The sequence below is a fragment of the Neovison vison genome, chromosome 6 (assembly GCF_020171115.1).
Source record: "Neovison vison isolate M4711 chromosome 6, ASM_NN_V1, whole genome shotgun sequence".
Classification (NCBI taxonomy): Eukaryota; Metazoa; Chordata; class Mammalia; order Carnivora; family Mustelidae; genus Neogale; species Neogale vison.
The window spans coordinates 103,899,199-103,913,041 of NC_058096.1; the positions used below are offsets into that span (position 1 = coordinate 103,899,199).

Genomic DNA, 13,843 nt, shown 5'->3' on the forward strand with positions numbered 1-13,843 from the left:
CACTTGGATTGTTTTCTTCAAAAATTATTTCATTGTCTTTTCTGTTAAATTTTCTTTTCCCTCATCTTTTGAAAGAGATACACAGTATTTGATTGTTCCTTAAGTACCATTTTATTATTGATCATTTATTTAAATATCAAACTTTTTGTATAACTTCTAAGATTATATACCGATTACCTGTCTTGCCTAATTGACCTCTAAAGCTTGATTTAATTAAAAATGATTTTTGTGCCAGCTTAACAAGTACTTTAGGAATAAAGCCATGAAAAGTTGAATAGGGGCTCATTTTGCTTTTCTCTCTCTCTTTTTAAACCTTATTGTTAGCAGTATATCCCTAAGAAATTTCTTAACTTTAAATATTGGCAAGACTTAGGGACTTTATACCAGGCAAGATTAGATCAGAATAAAAAAAGAATCCTTTCATCAAAAACAGCAGTGGCAAGAGAAACACTATAAATCTGGTTTTCCCCTAAGGGGAAGAAAATTGGGAAACTGTCCTAGTATTGCGTATGTCCAGTTGGGAAGGCACTGGGCATGTTTATAATTAGCCTACAGCTGGCTTACATTTCCTCTTTTCTTAATACCTCTTTCCTGACAGTTCCCTTGATACCTCCTTTTTTAGGGTCTGGTTAAATGACAAGGCCAAAAAGGCCTGGTTTTACTCAGATTCCAGCAACTTGAGCTGAAAAAGATTATGAAAAATCCTTCCAAATCTGAAAACAGATTTGGAGATAGACATAGGAGTCATGGTTGTTGATTTATAATGATCTTTAGAATCTTTCCAATTTCAGATTCTAGTGTAAGTGACAAGAGGCCTTTAATGCTACCTCTTTAAGTCATTCTGACCGGTTGTGTCCTGTTTGTGGACTTCAGACTTAAGCGTTGGCAGCCGAATGGAAAAGCTAAAGTTTGTTTTACAGTGGAACAGAGAAACTGGTCAAAAACTATGGGTAATAGCGGTAGAAAAGTCACTCACTCATCTTTGTACAAGAAACTCTTCTTAAAAGAGTCCCTGGTTTGGGACGCCTGGGTGGCTCAGCTGGTTGGACGACTGCCTTCGGCTCAGGGCGTGATCCTGGAGTCCCGGGATCGAGTCCCGCATCAGGCTCCCAGCTCCATGGGGAGTCTGCTTCGCTCTCTGACCTTCTCCTCGCTCGTGCTCTCTCTCACTGTCTCTCTCTCTCAAATAAATAAATAAAAATCTTTAAAAAAAAAAAAAAAAGAGTCCCTGGTTCTTTCTGTGTATTAATAGCTCCTGTATCATTCCTACATAGTCCTACATAGATAGTGGTTTTTGTAGAGTGAACAGTATCTCAACATGGTCTTTGACCTTTAGGAATTGCTAGTACATCTTCAGTATTTTATGTACACATTTACTAAAATCTCTGAGCATCACTATCAATCAGCAGGTGTCTTCTAAGGTGTCTTTGTTAATGTTACATTCATATACCAGACAACTAGGATAGTACCTAATACAGGCCTGCCTGAATTTAGGAATTCCATCTTCCCCAGAGTTTCTTTCCTGGAACATAACTTAGCTTCAGAGTATAAAAGCCAGTTTTTAACGATGTGTTCAGGAAACCCACCACAGCAAAAGAATATGGAGGACTGACTTACCAAGAATTGTTAGTAATTATCTTTAGCAGTTTTTTTCCTTATCATTATGTCTATAGTTTGTACACACCCAGACTGTGTCTGGACTCCCACAAATAATTTTCTAACATAATAGGTAGAAGATAACTCCACATTTGGAGATAATGGGTTTGATCCTTGTGTCACCAAATTTAGCATTATTACACATACAAGGTTGGAACTGTTTGTTTAAGAGAGTTAAATAGACTTGTATGCTGGCCCAGAACCAAAAGAACCATTTCATAAATACTGTGCTAGCCTTTGGGTGGTGACTCAGTAATAGAAGTTACTGTGCAGTTCTTATGCCAGGACCTGTACATTTTGTATGTATTTGATCATTTCAGTAAACTTGTGTAGGTAATTCTTACTGTCTCAGTATGACAAGGAAGAAAGCATAGAGAAGCAACTTTGCCAAGGTCATAGAGCTAGTAGGACAATCCCTGCCTCCGTAAGACAGTGTTTAATATTGAATTGCAAGTTCCAAGTAATTTACAAAGTAATACAGGGCAGAGAGAATAATAACTTGAGCAAACACACAAAATGACCATAAAATTAATCAGTTTTTCGATCTTATAAATCTTACGCATTTAGAACCATATTTTACAAAAATATTATCTTACTCATTGGATTTGGCTATAGCATTTGCTGGCTATTTCTAAAAATAGTAAGATCTTAAATAACAATCAGCACAAACAGGTTTACTGCAACTTCTGCCTTTCAGAAAGAACTGTAAATGACATCTAAATAATTAACAACTGTTGTGACAAATTCTTTCGAGGGCTGAAGGAGAAATAGTTAAGTATATACAGCTAAGGATTTACTTAAAAGTCAGTTTTATAATCATACTCCACACTCTCCAAGAGTTGAAAATATTGGGCTCATGTTTTATAGTATATTAAATGGAGTAACATTCTAAATCTGGCGGTCTACCTCCACTGTAAATCTATGGGATTCCTGTTGCAAATCAAATCACACCTAGTTCTTTGTCTACTACAAGAATGTCTTGGGGAAGAAAGGTTGAAAGTACATTCGTAACTCTTTATGCTTGGCTGTATCTTAACAAAATAATGTGTTTGACTTCTTTCAAGATCAGAGTTAAGTAATTCCTAGAAATTTAAGCTGCATTTTTATTAATGTGCAGTGCTCTTTCCTATTGTTTTTTGGGGGGGATGTGAGGGCGATCTGGCTGCGACATCTGTCACCCCATTGATCGCCAGGGTTGATTCGGCTGATCTGGCTGGCTAGGCAGGTTTCCCCTTCCTCCCTCACCGCTCCATGTGCGTCCCTCCCGAAGCTTCGCGCTCGGTCGAGGAGGACGACCTTCCCCAAGAGAGGAGAGGAACGTTCTTCGGTCAAGGGTATACGAGTAGCTGCGCTCCCCTGCTAGAACCTCCAAACAAGCTCTCAAGGTCCTATTGTTTTTGGGGGGGAGGAAATAAATGCTATTTTGGGGTTAAAAACTTTAGAATCCTACCGAAAGAAGAAACAAAAAGACTTCTCCCCCCAAAGCCCAAGAAACATGTTTCTCTGACTAAAGCAAACCTAATTTTAGGATTTTCTAGGGTAAATGAGAATTTTAGTATTATAAACTATCGCAGGACAGCAAATCTTCAGAAATTTCCAGAAACACTATGTCACATTAGAACTGAAGTTGTTTCATGGCTAGCATGAAATAACTGAAGGAAAGTGTTTTCTAATCTAACAAACATCAAAATAACAGTGAAAAACATCATTTTTTCTGCTTATAGAACATGTAGCCTTGTTAAAGAATCTGTGGTTACTGCTTTCCTTTTCTGTGAAGAAAACAGTATGGCAAAGGCTAAGGAAATTAAGCATTTCTTTGTCTTATGTGAAACCTAAATTGCTTGACTTTTTTAACAGTTTCACATTTTCCACTAAGTAAACTTTCATCTAGTTATTGCATATTTCTAACACGATCTCAGTGGGCCTCTCATCACTCCACAGCACCCAAAAGTGCAGGGTGGAATTCACTATCTTAAAAGTGAGATTTTTGCTTTTGTGTTTACAACTTATACAAAAGAAGTTGAAATGTTTATTTGCTGCCCTTTTTGTTTTTATCATTATTGGAGCTACTGGTTGTACTTGGTGGCCTAGAAATGTTGTCAATCACTGAAGAGGAGGCAGGGAAGTTCAGCTCTACTACTTTAATTGAAGTCTGAGAGGCAGTACTTGTGGTACTTCTCGATGACCTACAGGAAAAGAAAAAGAGCACTATTTTAAATTTAATTCAAAATCTATATTACTGAAGACCCCCTCATTAATGGCATTAGATACCATAACCCCATAAGGAATTAGATCAAAAAATACATACTAGTAATACTACTAAATTTTGAAAGCATAACCATTAATGTCAAAAAATTAGTTCAAAAGAAAAAGTAATGAACATAGAGTTTCAGACTAGTTCAACAAATATTTATGAAAAAAATATTTTCAGCTATAATCAATTTAGAGGTAGAATCATTAAACATTAAAAAGGTTTTGTAAAAATCATTAAGCATAAAAAGGCCATGGGAATTTGGGTGCTGGCAAGAGTGACTATAATAATAGGTTATGTAATCTAAGCTAAAGATAAGAAAATGAGGTCTATTGACAGAATAAAGTGGTGGGGTCATTTGAAAAACAACTAGCTATACAATGCTGAAATGCTAAGATTTAAAAATATGGAAATACAGTGATGATCAGGTGATTGCTTACCATGTTTATATAGAGAGAGCTTTGTTCTATTTTAATACTATCTTTTAGGGATACCCCTTTTATATTCTGAAAGTTCTCTGTGGACAAGTGAAAAGTAAATGGCTGCTAAACATAGAAGGATGGGAATTTTAAACATAGGAGGTTGGGAATTTTAAAATTAGGATCATCATTAATAATTTTTATTTTGTCAGCAAAGCACAAGAGTTGATTAAACATCAATCTACCTGATAGAATTCTGGGTAAATATAAACTGTAGAAGTAAAGAATAATTTCCGTTCCAGCAAAGCAGCAAAAATGAAATAAAATTCTGACTACTTAAAAACTTCATAATGTGGCTTTAATTATAAAAATCATACTCCATATGTCTGTACATCTAAGTTGCCTTTTATGGTTTAAAAAATTCACTCCAGAGGTGCCTGGGTGGCTCAGTCAGTTAAGCAGCTGCCTTCAGCTCGGGTCATGATCCTGGAGTCCCTAGATTGAGCCCCACATCCCACATAGGGCTCCCCACTCAGCAGGGAGTCTGCTTGTCCCTCTTTCTCTGCCCCTCACCCTGCTCATGCTCCCCCCCCTTTCAAATAAATAAATAAAATCTTAAAAAAAAATTCTCCCATACTCAGGGTTAACCATGCAAGATGTAACCTCCAAAATTTTACCCTGCTGTATCCTACTGAAATAGCTAAAAGTCACAAAACACTCCATGTTCTCATAGAAACTGTGACTTCAGACAGAAACCAGAAGGAAAGAGTTTTGCTCTGCTGGCTGTTATCTGCATACATGATACTAACAGAAAGGTGGGTAAGAGTAAGAAGAGCACTGATAGATCCGGTGGCTGTGGTGGTATTTGCATAGGATAGAGTTAATGAGATGATTTTTTTTTTTTAAAGATTTTATTTATTTGACACAGAGAGAGAAATCACAAGTAGGCAGAGAAGCAGGCAGAGAGAGAGGGGGGAAAGCAAGTTCCTGCGGAGCAGAGAGCCCTACGCGGGGCTCGATACCAGGACTCTGGGATCATGACCTGAGTCGAAAGCAGAGGCTTTAACCCACTGAGCCACCCAGGCGCCCCACGAGATGATTTTTAAACTTGGACTTACCTTGTTGATAACAGTGAAGTCTGTGAAGGAGATCTAGAACTCTGGCGACTGCCTTTTGGACCAGCTGTAGGTAGTTCTAAACCATTCTGGAGGAATATTCAATAGCGATCATTATTAGTACCACTCCATTTTAGAAAGAATATTTTTAATTAGACTTCACTTTATGATAAGTGCCATATTTATTTCATTAAATGTTTAGAAAATATTTTAGCTAGAAGGTACTATTATTACCTGTTGAAAGTATGTTTGAAGGATAATACGGATCTCAGCATTTTCTTCCATGACATCAACTAGCATTTGATCAATGATCTTGTGGAAATGTTTTACTTCACGAAGTCTGATGTCTTGTTCTTCTAGTGTTTCATCTTTTGTGTCTTTCAGAAGTCGGATTTCCTTGGTGAGTTTTGCACACTGTTGTTAGTCAATAGTAGTCAATTATTATTTAAAACTATTTCCCAGAACTTAATATTTTTTAATGGATGAAGGAGGATTTGGAACTCCAAAATATATAAATATGACAGGTTTTTAAAAAGACAGCAATACCTGTTTAGTTACTCTCTCTAATTTTGGCTTCTGTTCCTCAGTTTCTCTATTTAGTTGAGATGAATAAGTCTGCTTCTCTGATAATTTTTCTTTGACACTATTTGTTAAATGTTCTATAACTTCTAAAGTATTTTCCATGCTCTGGAGAAAATAAAGTGTTAACATACTTATTGGTTAGAATCAATAACATACAACTTGCCATTTTTCAAGTATTCATTTAATTTTAATTCATTTATTTTTGTATATAAATACATTATATTGGTAGTTAATAAGTATAATGGTCTTTGGATTAAGTTTTATATAGAATTCCACTAGAAAGTACTTTTTTGGTACTTGGGGGAAAATAAGTCAAACAGGGGCTATTAAAAGTATGCAATTTTCAAAGATTCAAAATTAATACCATTGGTTCCTTCAAATATTAGGAAAAACATTTTTTTTTAAAGATTTTATTTATTTATTTGACAGAGAGAGATTACAAGTAGGCAGAGAGGCAGGCAGACAGAGAGAGGAGGAAGCAGGCTCCCTGCTGAGCAGAGAGCCTGATGTGGGACTTGATCCCAGGACCCCGAGATCATGACCTGAGCCGAAGGCAGCGGCTTAACCCACTGAGCCACCCAGGCGCCCAGGAAAAACATTTTTAATTTTTATATAGAGTTTGCCCAGCACATTGTTTTTCAGTGATGTAGCTTAGTAACTACTTTCTACTAGACTATTTTTATCTTTCAAATTTTATTTAAGGGGGAATCTTTAAGGTAATCTTTAAGGAATTAAATGAAATAAAAGTTCATTAAATAAGTTAGTAGATATATCATAATTAGCTGGCTGTGATTCATCTAATTAACCAATCATTATCTGCTGTCCATCCTATGCTTAGTACTGTGATTTTAACTAATTTATTTAATACTTTGGCCACTTATTTTTTTTTCTCATTTTAATTAAAATGAAACTTTTACTATCTACTTTTAAAAATTATCTTCTTTGTACACGATAACAAGACAGTAGACATAATGATAGTTAACTTTTACTAAGGGCTTATTTCTAAAGCCTGTAGAATTTACCTGGATATCTTCCTGTAGTTCCCTGATTTGTCTTTGTTTGTATCTGTATTTTTCATCAATAGCTCTTTTTTGTTCTTCTAGTTGGATTTTTTGTTCATACTCATCACCTAAAATTAGAGAATTCTTTAAATTTTTAACATGTTATGTAGAAAGCAAGCTTCAAGTCTTACATATGTTGAACTTACAACATCTTTGTATAGGTTAAAATCCTTATATCTCCTTGTTGAAAACAGTATGAGCATGTAATGTAATAGCCATTCTTTTGTCAACACACAGCAGCCAATAGGCCGCCATTTTCTTCACATTTGAAATTAATTCACAGAGAAGGGATATGCAATACTGCTAAACTAATAATGGAAATAACAACTTAGCCCGTATTTTAAAGGGAGGGGGGAGGTGATTTTCTGACTCCATTAAACCTGGTACATTTTTGTTTTCCATGTCTCACAATGTTCCTCTTTAAAAATAATTACCCTTTAATTGCCACATTCATAAAAAAAATTTTTAAAACTCCTACATACTGGATGGAGTGACTTTTTTAAAAGATTGTTTGTAATTGTTGTTGCAATTTCTCAGCACTTGCAAGGTGTTTTCTAAAGCATAGATTTCTTTTTCAGCTTTGTTGATCTTAGCATCCAAACTGTCACCTTCCCTTTGAAGTTCTTCTTTTTCTTGAGCGGCCTGTGAAATACAGAATAGAAGTGACTGCACAAAAGTATCGTGGGAGAGAATGTCTGCTTCCAGGGCAGGAAATAGTTACTCCCAACAATACCAATTTACCTTGGGGCCTACATGCAGCATTAAGCATTCATTCTTGCAATTGATTTAGAGTAGAAGACTAAATCCCCAAGATCTTCAAAACAGAGTACACAGGATATAAAATGATAGAAGTGTAGCAGCTAACCAAAGCTTACATTGAAACTTTCCAACAAAAATTACCAGAAAGCTAAGCAGATTTAAACTTTACTGGAAAGAGATAGGGTTAACTGGGACGTGGCTTCAAACTAGATCTATTTAATAAGGAGAATGCATGTTTCTGGCCTGAAAGAGGCTTTCTCATTTTAAGTCTTAGGAATATAAGAAGTGAGTAAGGTACATGTAGAAATGTAAATGCATATTATTTCCAACACAGTTACATTGTTATTAGAACTAGGATTTCAACATTTTTGAACAGTTAAATAATATTAAAACTGGAGTACTCACTTCAGTTGCACATACTAAAATTGGAAAAAATAAAATTAGTGTGACACCTGCACAATAATAACATTCAAATTTGTGAAGCACTCTATATTTTCAAAGGAGAGCACTGCATGATTCCACTCACATGAGGTGCCTCTAATAGTCAAATTCACAGGGAGAAAGTAGCATGATGGTTGCCTGGGGTTGAGGAGAGGGAAAAATGGGGTCTCTGTTTAATGGGTAGAGTGTTTCAGTTTTGGAAGATGAAGAAGTTCTGGAGATGGAGGTTGGTATTAGTTGCACAAGAGTGGGGATGTACTTCATACCACAGAACTGTACACCTAAAAATTGATAAATGGCCAATTTTATCTGTATTTTGCCACATTTAAAAAATGTTTAAAAATTAGAGAAAAATAATTGATAAATATGGCTGGGAAAAAAATGCAGTCTATAAATTGTTGAAAACCAAAAATTCTCAGTAGTGGGCATACTCAGTGACTTTTTTCAGCTTAAATGTCACTGGGCTAAACTCTCTAGAGTTGTATCAAAAAAGTTCCAAAGGCCTTCCGCAATTAAATGTTGACAGGGATAACATGAATAGATATTTAAAAGTGCCAAAACCCATTTTTAATCAAAATTAAATTATTTCATTTGTTAATTTATCCAATCCCAAGAATGTGTATTTAATACACATCAGAATGTGGCCATCTGGACAGTGTTTTGGTAATTCTTTATCTCTTAACATTTTCACTGATATTTATTATACTTCAAAATATATTAACACATTTTTACAGTAAATAGTACATAATAAAAGAGTTAATAAAATTTCTTAGATAAATTATAATCTATAGTCTAAAATTGGCAACCTTTTCATTTAAAAAGATACTGTAGTGGAAGAGACCTAGTATGAATCAAAACAGCTAGATTTTAGTTATGGATTTCTTATGAACGAGATGAGTAACATTAAATTAATACATCCTCCTTCTCCAAGTTCAGTTTCTTTGTTTGCCAAACAAAGGGGCTGACTTTGTACACTTATATATATTTCTTGATCTAATTCCATATATACCTTAAACTTCTAAAAACTCTTATGATTCTATCTGCTTCTAAATCAGATTACAAAATATATACCTTTTATCCTAGATTTGAAAGCTTATATTAGAAATAAATTTTTATACATTTCTGTCAGCATTTTAAAACATTTTGTAGTAATTTCATTTTCTAATAGTTTCACTAAATTGTGGTCAGAATTGGACTCTATCCTTATGAAGACCACATAAGACACACTGAGTCTAGCTACAAATAAAGTTTCATCTTCACAAATCTGGCACATGTAAAGTATTAAGAGTAAAACATTTAAATATGCTATGTATTGGGGCTCCTGGGTAGTCCAGTTGTTATGTGTCTACCATTGGCTCAGGTCATGATCCCAGAGTCCTGGGATGGAGCACCGCATCAGGCTCTCTGCTCAACAGGGAGTCTGCTTTTCCCTCTCCCATTCCCCTCTTGTGTTCCCTCTCTCACTGTGTCTCTGTCAGATAAATAAAATCTTAATAAATAAATAAGTATATATATAAAGCTGTATAAACATAAATTAACAAATAAATATGCTATATAATGTGAAATGGAATAATGTGGCAAGCTGCAGACCCTAGAAAGGATGAAAAGTGAAGAGTGGCATTAGGAAATTAGGAAGGTAACTGATTGCCTTGATTCATCTTACATATGCCTTATGCTGATATTTATCCAGCAACTTTGCTGTGAACAGAAGAAACACACACTTCGTCATAAAATCTGCCTGTTTTCCTGAGAAGTGGATGCATCATCATCAATCATCATCATCACAGCAACAATAATGACAGCTAACATTTACTGAGGGCTCATATTATTCCAGATACTGCTTAAGGGTTTATGTGTATTTCTTCACATATTTACTTCTCACAACAAAAGTAATAATATCCTCATTTTGCAAGTGAGGAAACTAAGCCCACAAAATGGTTAAATAAATTAATCAAAGTCACCTACTTGGTCAGTGATAGAACAAAGATATGGACAAACGCACTCTAACACCAGAGCTTTTAGGTAACATCACAGAACATATTGAAAGAGGAACTTAAGTGGAATTGTAATATATATATATTCTTCCCAACACTGAACAACCTAGAACCCACCCTTCACCCCTCAACCTTTAAAATCTGAGAGGAGGAAAGTCTTGTTAGTATCAGATTGAAGCCTGAGGTACTACAGACTGATGAGTTACAAGAACGGGTTTGAGAACTGGGATTCATTTCTCATGTAAGTTAGGTGGAATTTCCTGAGGCAAAGTGGCAGGCATATCACACTCAGTGTGTGTGTTGGGGCACACTCAAAGAAGGGCTAAGAAGGAAACTTGGAAGATTCAGTACAAGTCAAAGGAAAGGGAACATCTGTCTAAAAGGGCCATCCCCTAAGGGTGTGAATTGGGAGATCTTTCTACTCCCATCGGTGTATGATAGAGGAAAAATGAATTAACATTAAAATTTCCACTCCTTTCTGGTGTTTTAAGTTCCCAGAACTCTGTGTAAAGGAAATTGCACCTGTTCAGTTTCTACATGGGAAAAAGGAGTACGGCAGTACTCAGGAAGGGAAATACATCCAGTTCTTGATCACTTCTCTATTTTCCCTTATGGGTTACTAGGTAAAGATAACCATGAAATGGCAGACAAATCTCAAACACCAGAAGACAGCACGTTCACCACCTGACCTGTCTCTCTCCCATCTAATACGAAGACAAAGAACAGGTCTCTTCCTTTCTGGACATTTGCCATACCAGAGCTGCACTGGTAAATTAGAGAATAAGATTTCAAAGGTGGTACAGCTCCAGGTGATGATATGGTCTAGGATGCAGCCATATGAGTGGATGGCTATAGTGACATAAGGCCTTGAGCCTGAGGTGTTAAACAAGTTAACACATGAATAAACACATGAATAGTAAAGATATGAAAGTGACAGCAGGTTGCAAGGCAAAACAGATTATGAATCTTGAATAAATGGGGGGAAATGACATGACACAAAGGATAGCCCTCCCCCCCCCTAAAAGATCAAAGAGCAGTCAAGTCCAGACCTCTTTTTGATCTCATGGACTTGAGATATATAAAAATAATAACTTCAAGGTGCCTGGGTGGCACAGGCAGTAAAGCATCCAACTCTTGGTTTTGGCTCAGGTCATGATCTCAGGGTTATGAGATTGAGCCCCATGTCAGGCTCTGCACCAAGCATGGAGTCTGCTTGAGATTCTCTATCCCCCCCCTCTGCCCACCCCTCTAAAGCAAATAAATAAATCATATATTTATATTTATATATTTATAAATTTATATTTATATATTATATATGTAATATATATATGGCTTCAGGGGGTGCCTGAGTGGTTCAGTCAGATAAGCCTCTGACTCTTGGTTTTGGGTCAGGTCATGACCTCAGGGCTGTGAGATCAAGCCAGTGTCAGCTCTGCACTCAGTAGAGTCTGCCTGAGATTCTCTCCCTCTCCCTCTGCCCCTCTCCCTACTCATGCACTATTGAGCACACCTGCACTCTCATTTAAATAAATAAATCTTTAAAAAAGATAGCTTCAGTACCTCCATTTAACAACTAATGTCTTATGGCCCTAATCAAGTGTAATAGCTACAAAACTGCTATGAAATTTAAAGTTGCAAGGTAAAAAAAAAAAAACAAAAACAAAAACAAAAAAAAAACAGCAAGCCATTTGGTTTACAGACTACAGACAAAGATACTTCACAACTATGAAATCAATTAAATTACCTTTATCACATAATAGGCCTGTGTTTTCTCCTCTTCTCCTTCAGGAGGCAGCATAACAACAGTAAGAATTTCGTATCTGTTCTTCAGCTTATCAATTTTACTTAGCCTCTCATGAAACTCAGCACTAACATGGAAAGAAAAAGAAAAACACTGAAAAACAAATAACATACTCTCTTTTAAAGAGTATATTTTCTTATATAAGATATTTTCATTAATACTGAAGTTAGATGTGCCTGGGTGACTCAGTGGGTTAAAGCCTCTGACTTCGGCTCAGGTCACGATCCCAGAATCCTGGGATCAAGCCCTGTATAGAGCCCTGCATCGGGCTCTCTGCTGGGAAGGGAGACTGCTTCCCTTCCTCTCCCTCCGCCTGTCTCTCTGCCTACTTGTAATCTCTGTCAAATAAATAAATAAAATCTCTAAAATAAAATAACGAAGTCAAACAGGTTAAATATGTTCTCACTTTTCAATTTTCTAATTAGTGGGAAGCATCTCGGGTTTCACCCTATTTGAAAGCTAAGAAGTTAGGCTGCCATAGTTTCATGGTTGTTGGCAGAAGACACAAGATTCCTAGGTCAGAGAAAAAGGACTTTGCCATTCCTGGTACACCAAGTAGCATGTGCCTCCTGCTTGCAGAGTTCCAAAGTCCCATGCAAGTGAGGAGGAGCTCAAGTGGATGTTATATACACTGAAGGTTTATACCACAGCTGAGGAACCTCAAGCTTACATAGTCCAAATACCTTATAATAGGAACTAAGCAAATACATCCAATCTTTACTCCAGCAAGAGGATACCACCTCTAACTTCTGAGGCTATTTACTATCTAAACATCTTTTAAAAGATAGTTTAATGCAAATTAAAACCACAATACGTTATTACCTCACAGTCTTTGGGTAGCTAAGGAAAAAAAAAGAAAACAAAAAGAAGAGAAAAAAAGGAAAGTATTGGCAGGGTGCCTCGGTCGCTCAGTTGGTTAAGCTGCCCATTCTTGATTTCAACTCAGGTCATGATCTCAGATTCCTAGGGGCTCTCAATGGGGAGTCTGCTTGAGATTCTCTCCCTCCTCCTCTCCCCCTCCCACTACTAGTGTATTCTCTTGATCTCTAAAATAAAAATATAAGTAAATCTTGAAAAGTACTGACAATAATGTGGAGAAATTGGAAACCTTGTGCACTACTGGTGGAACTATAAAATGATGCAACCACTATGGAAAACAGTATTGCAGTTCCTCAAAAAATTCCAAATAAAACTACCATATGAGGGGCGCCTGGGTGGCTCATTGGGTTAAAGCCTCTGCCTTCGGCTCAGGTCATGGTCCTAGGGTCCTGGGATCGAGCTCCGCATCGAGCTCTCTGCTCAGCAGGGAGCCTGCTTCTTCCTCTCTCTGCCTGCCTCTCTGCCTACTTGTGATCTCTGTCAAATAAATAAAATCTTTAAAAAAAAAACTACCATATGATACAGTAATCACACTTCCAGTTACAAAGCCAAAAAAATCAGAAGTAGGTACCTGAAGAAATCTCTGGACCACAGTATTCATAGCAGCATTATTTATAATAGCCAAGAGGTGAAGCAACCCAAATATTCATGGACAGATGAATGATACACTAAATGTGGTATATACATGCAATGGAATACTATTCACCCTTAAAAGGAAATTGTATCACCTGCTACATGGACGAACCTGAGGACATTATGCTAAGTGGAATAAATCAGTCACAAAAGACAAATATTGCATGATTCCATTTACATCAAGTATCTAAAGCAGTCAAATTCATACAGACAGAAAAAAAATGGTAGTAACCAAGGGTTAGGAGAAGGAGG

At 36.4% G+C, this 13,843-nt stretch overlaps 1 protein-coding gene across 2 annotated transcripts in view; it reads right to left on the minus strand.

Annotated features, from left to right (window-relative positions):
• Positions 1-3,582: 3,582 nt before the first annotated feature.
• CCDC39 (coiled-coil domain containing 39) overlaps positions 3,583-13,843 on the minus strand; it is a 52,637-nt gene continuing 42,376 nt past the window's right edge. For both annotated transcript variants that reach the window (XM_044255117.1, XM_044255116.1), the window contains 7 exons: positions 12,023-12,146; positions 7,567-7,726; positions 7,046-7,152; positions 5,988-6,128; positions 5,676-5,855; positions 5,445-5,530; positions 3,583-3,842 (listed from right to left, as the gene is read on the minus strand). In XM_044255117.1, coding sequence (XP_044111052.1) covers positions 3,686-3,842; positions 5,445-5,530; positions 5,676-5,855; positions 5,988-6,128; positions 7,046-7,152; positions 7,567-7,726; positions 12,023-12,146 — 955 coding nt within the window. In that variant the 3' untranslated portion in view covers positions 3,583-3,685. The remainder of the gene's footprint in view (positions 3,843-5,444; positions 5,531-5,675; positions 5,856-5,987; positions 6,129-7,045; positions 7,153-7,566; positions 7,727-12,022; positions 12,147-13,843) is intronic.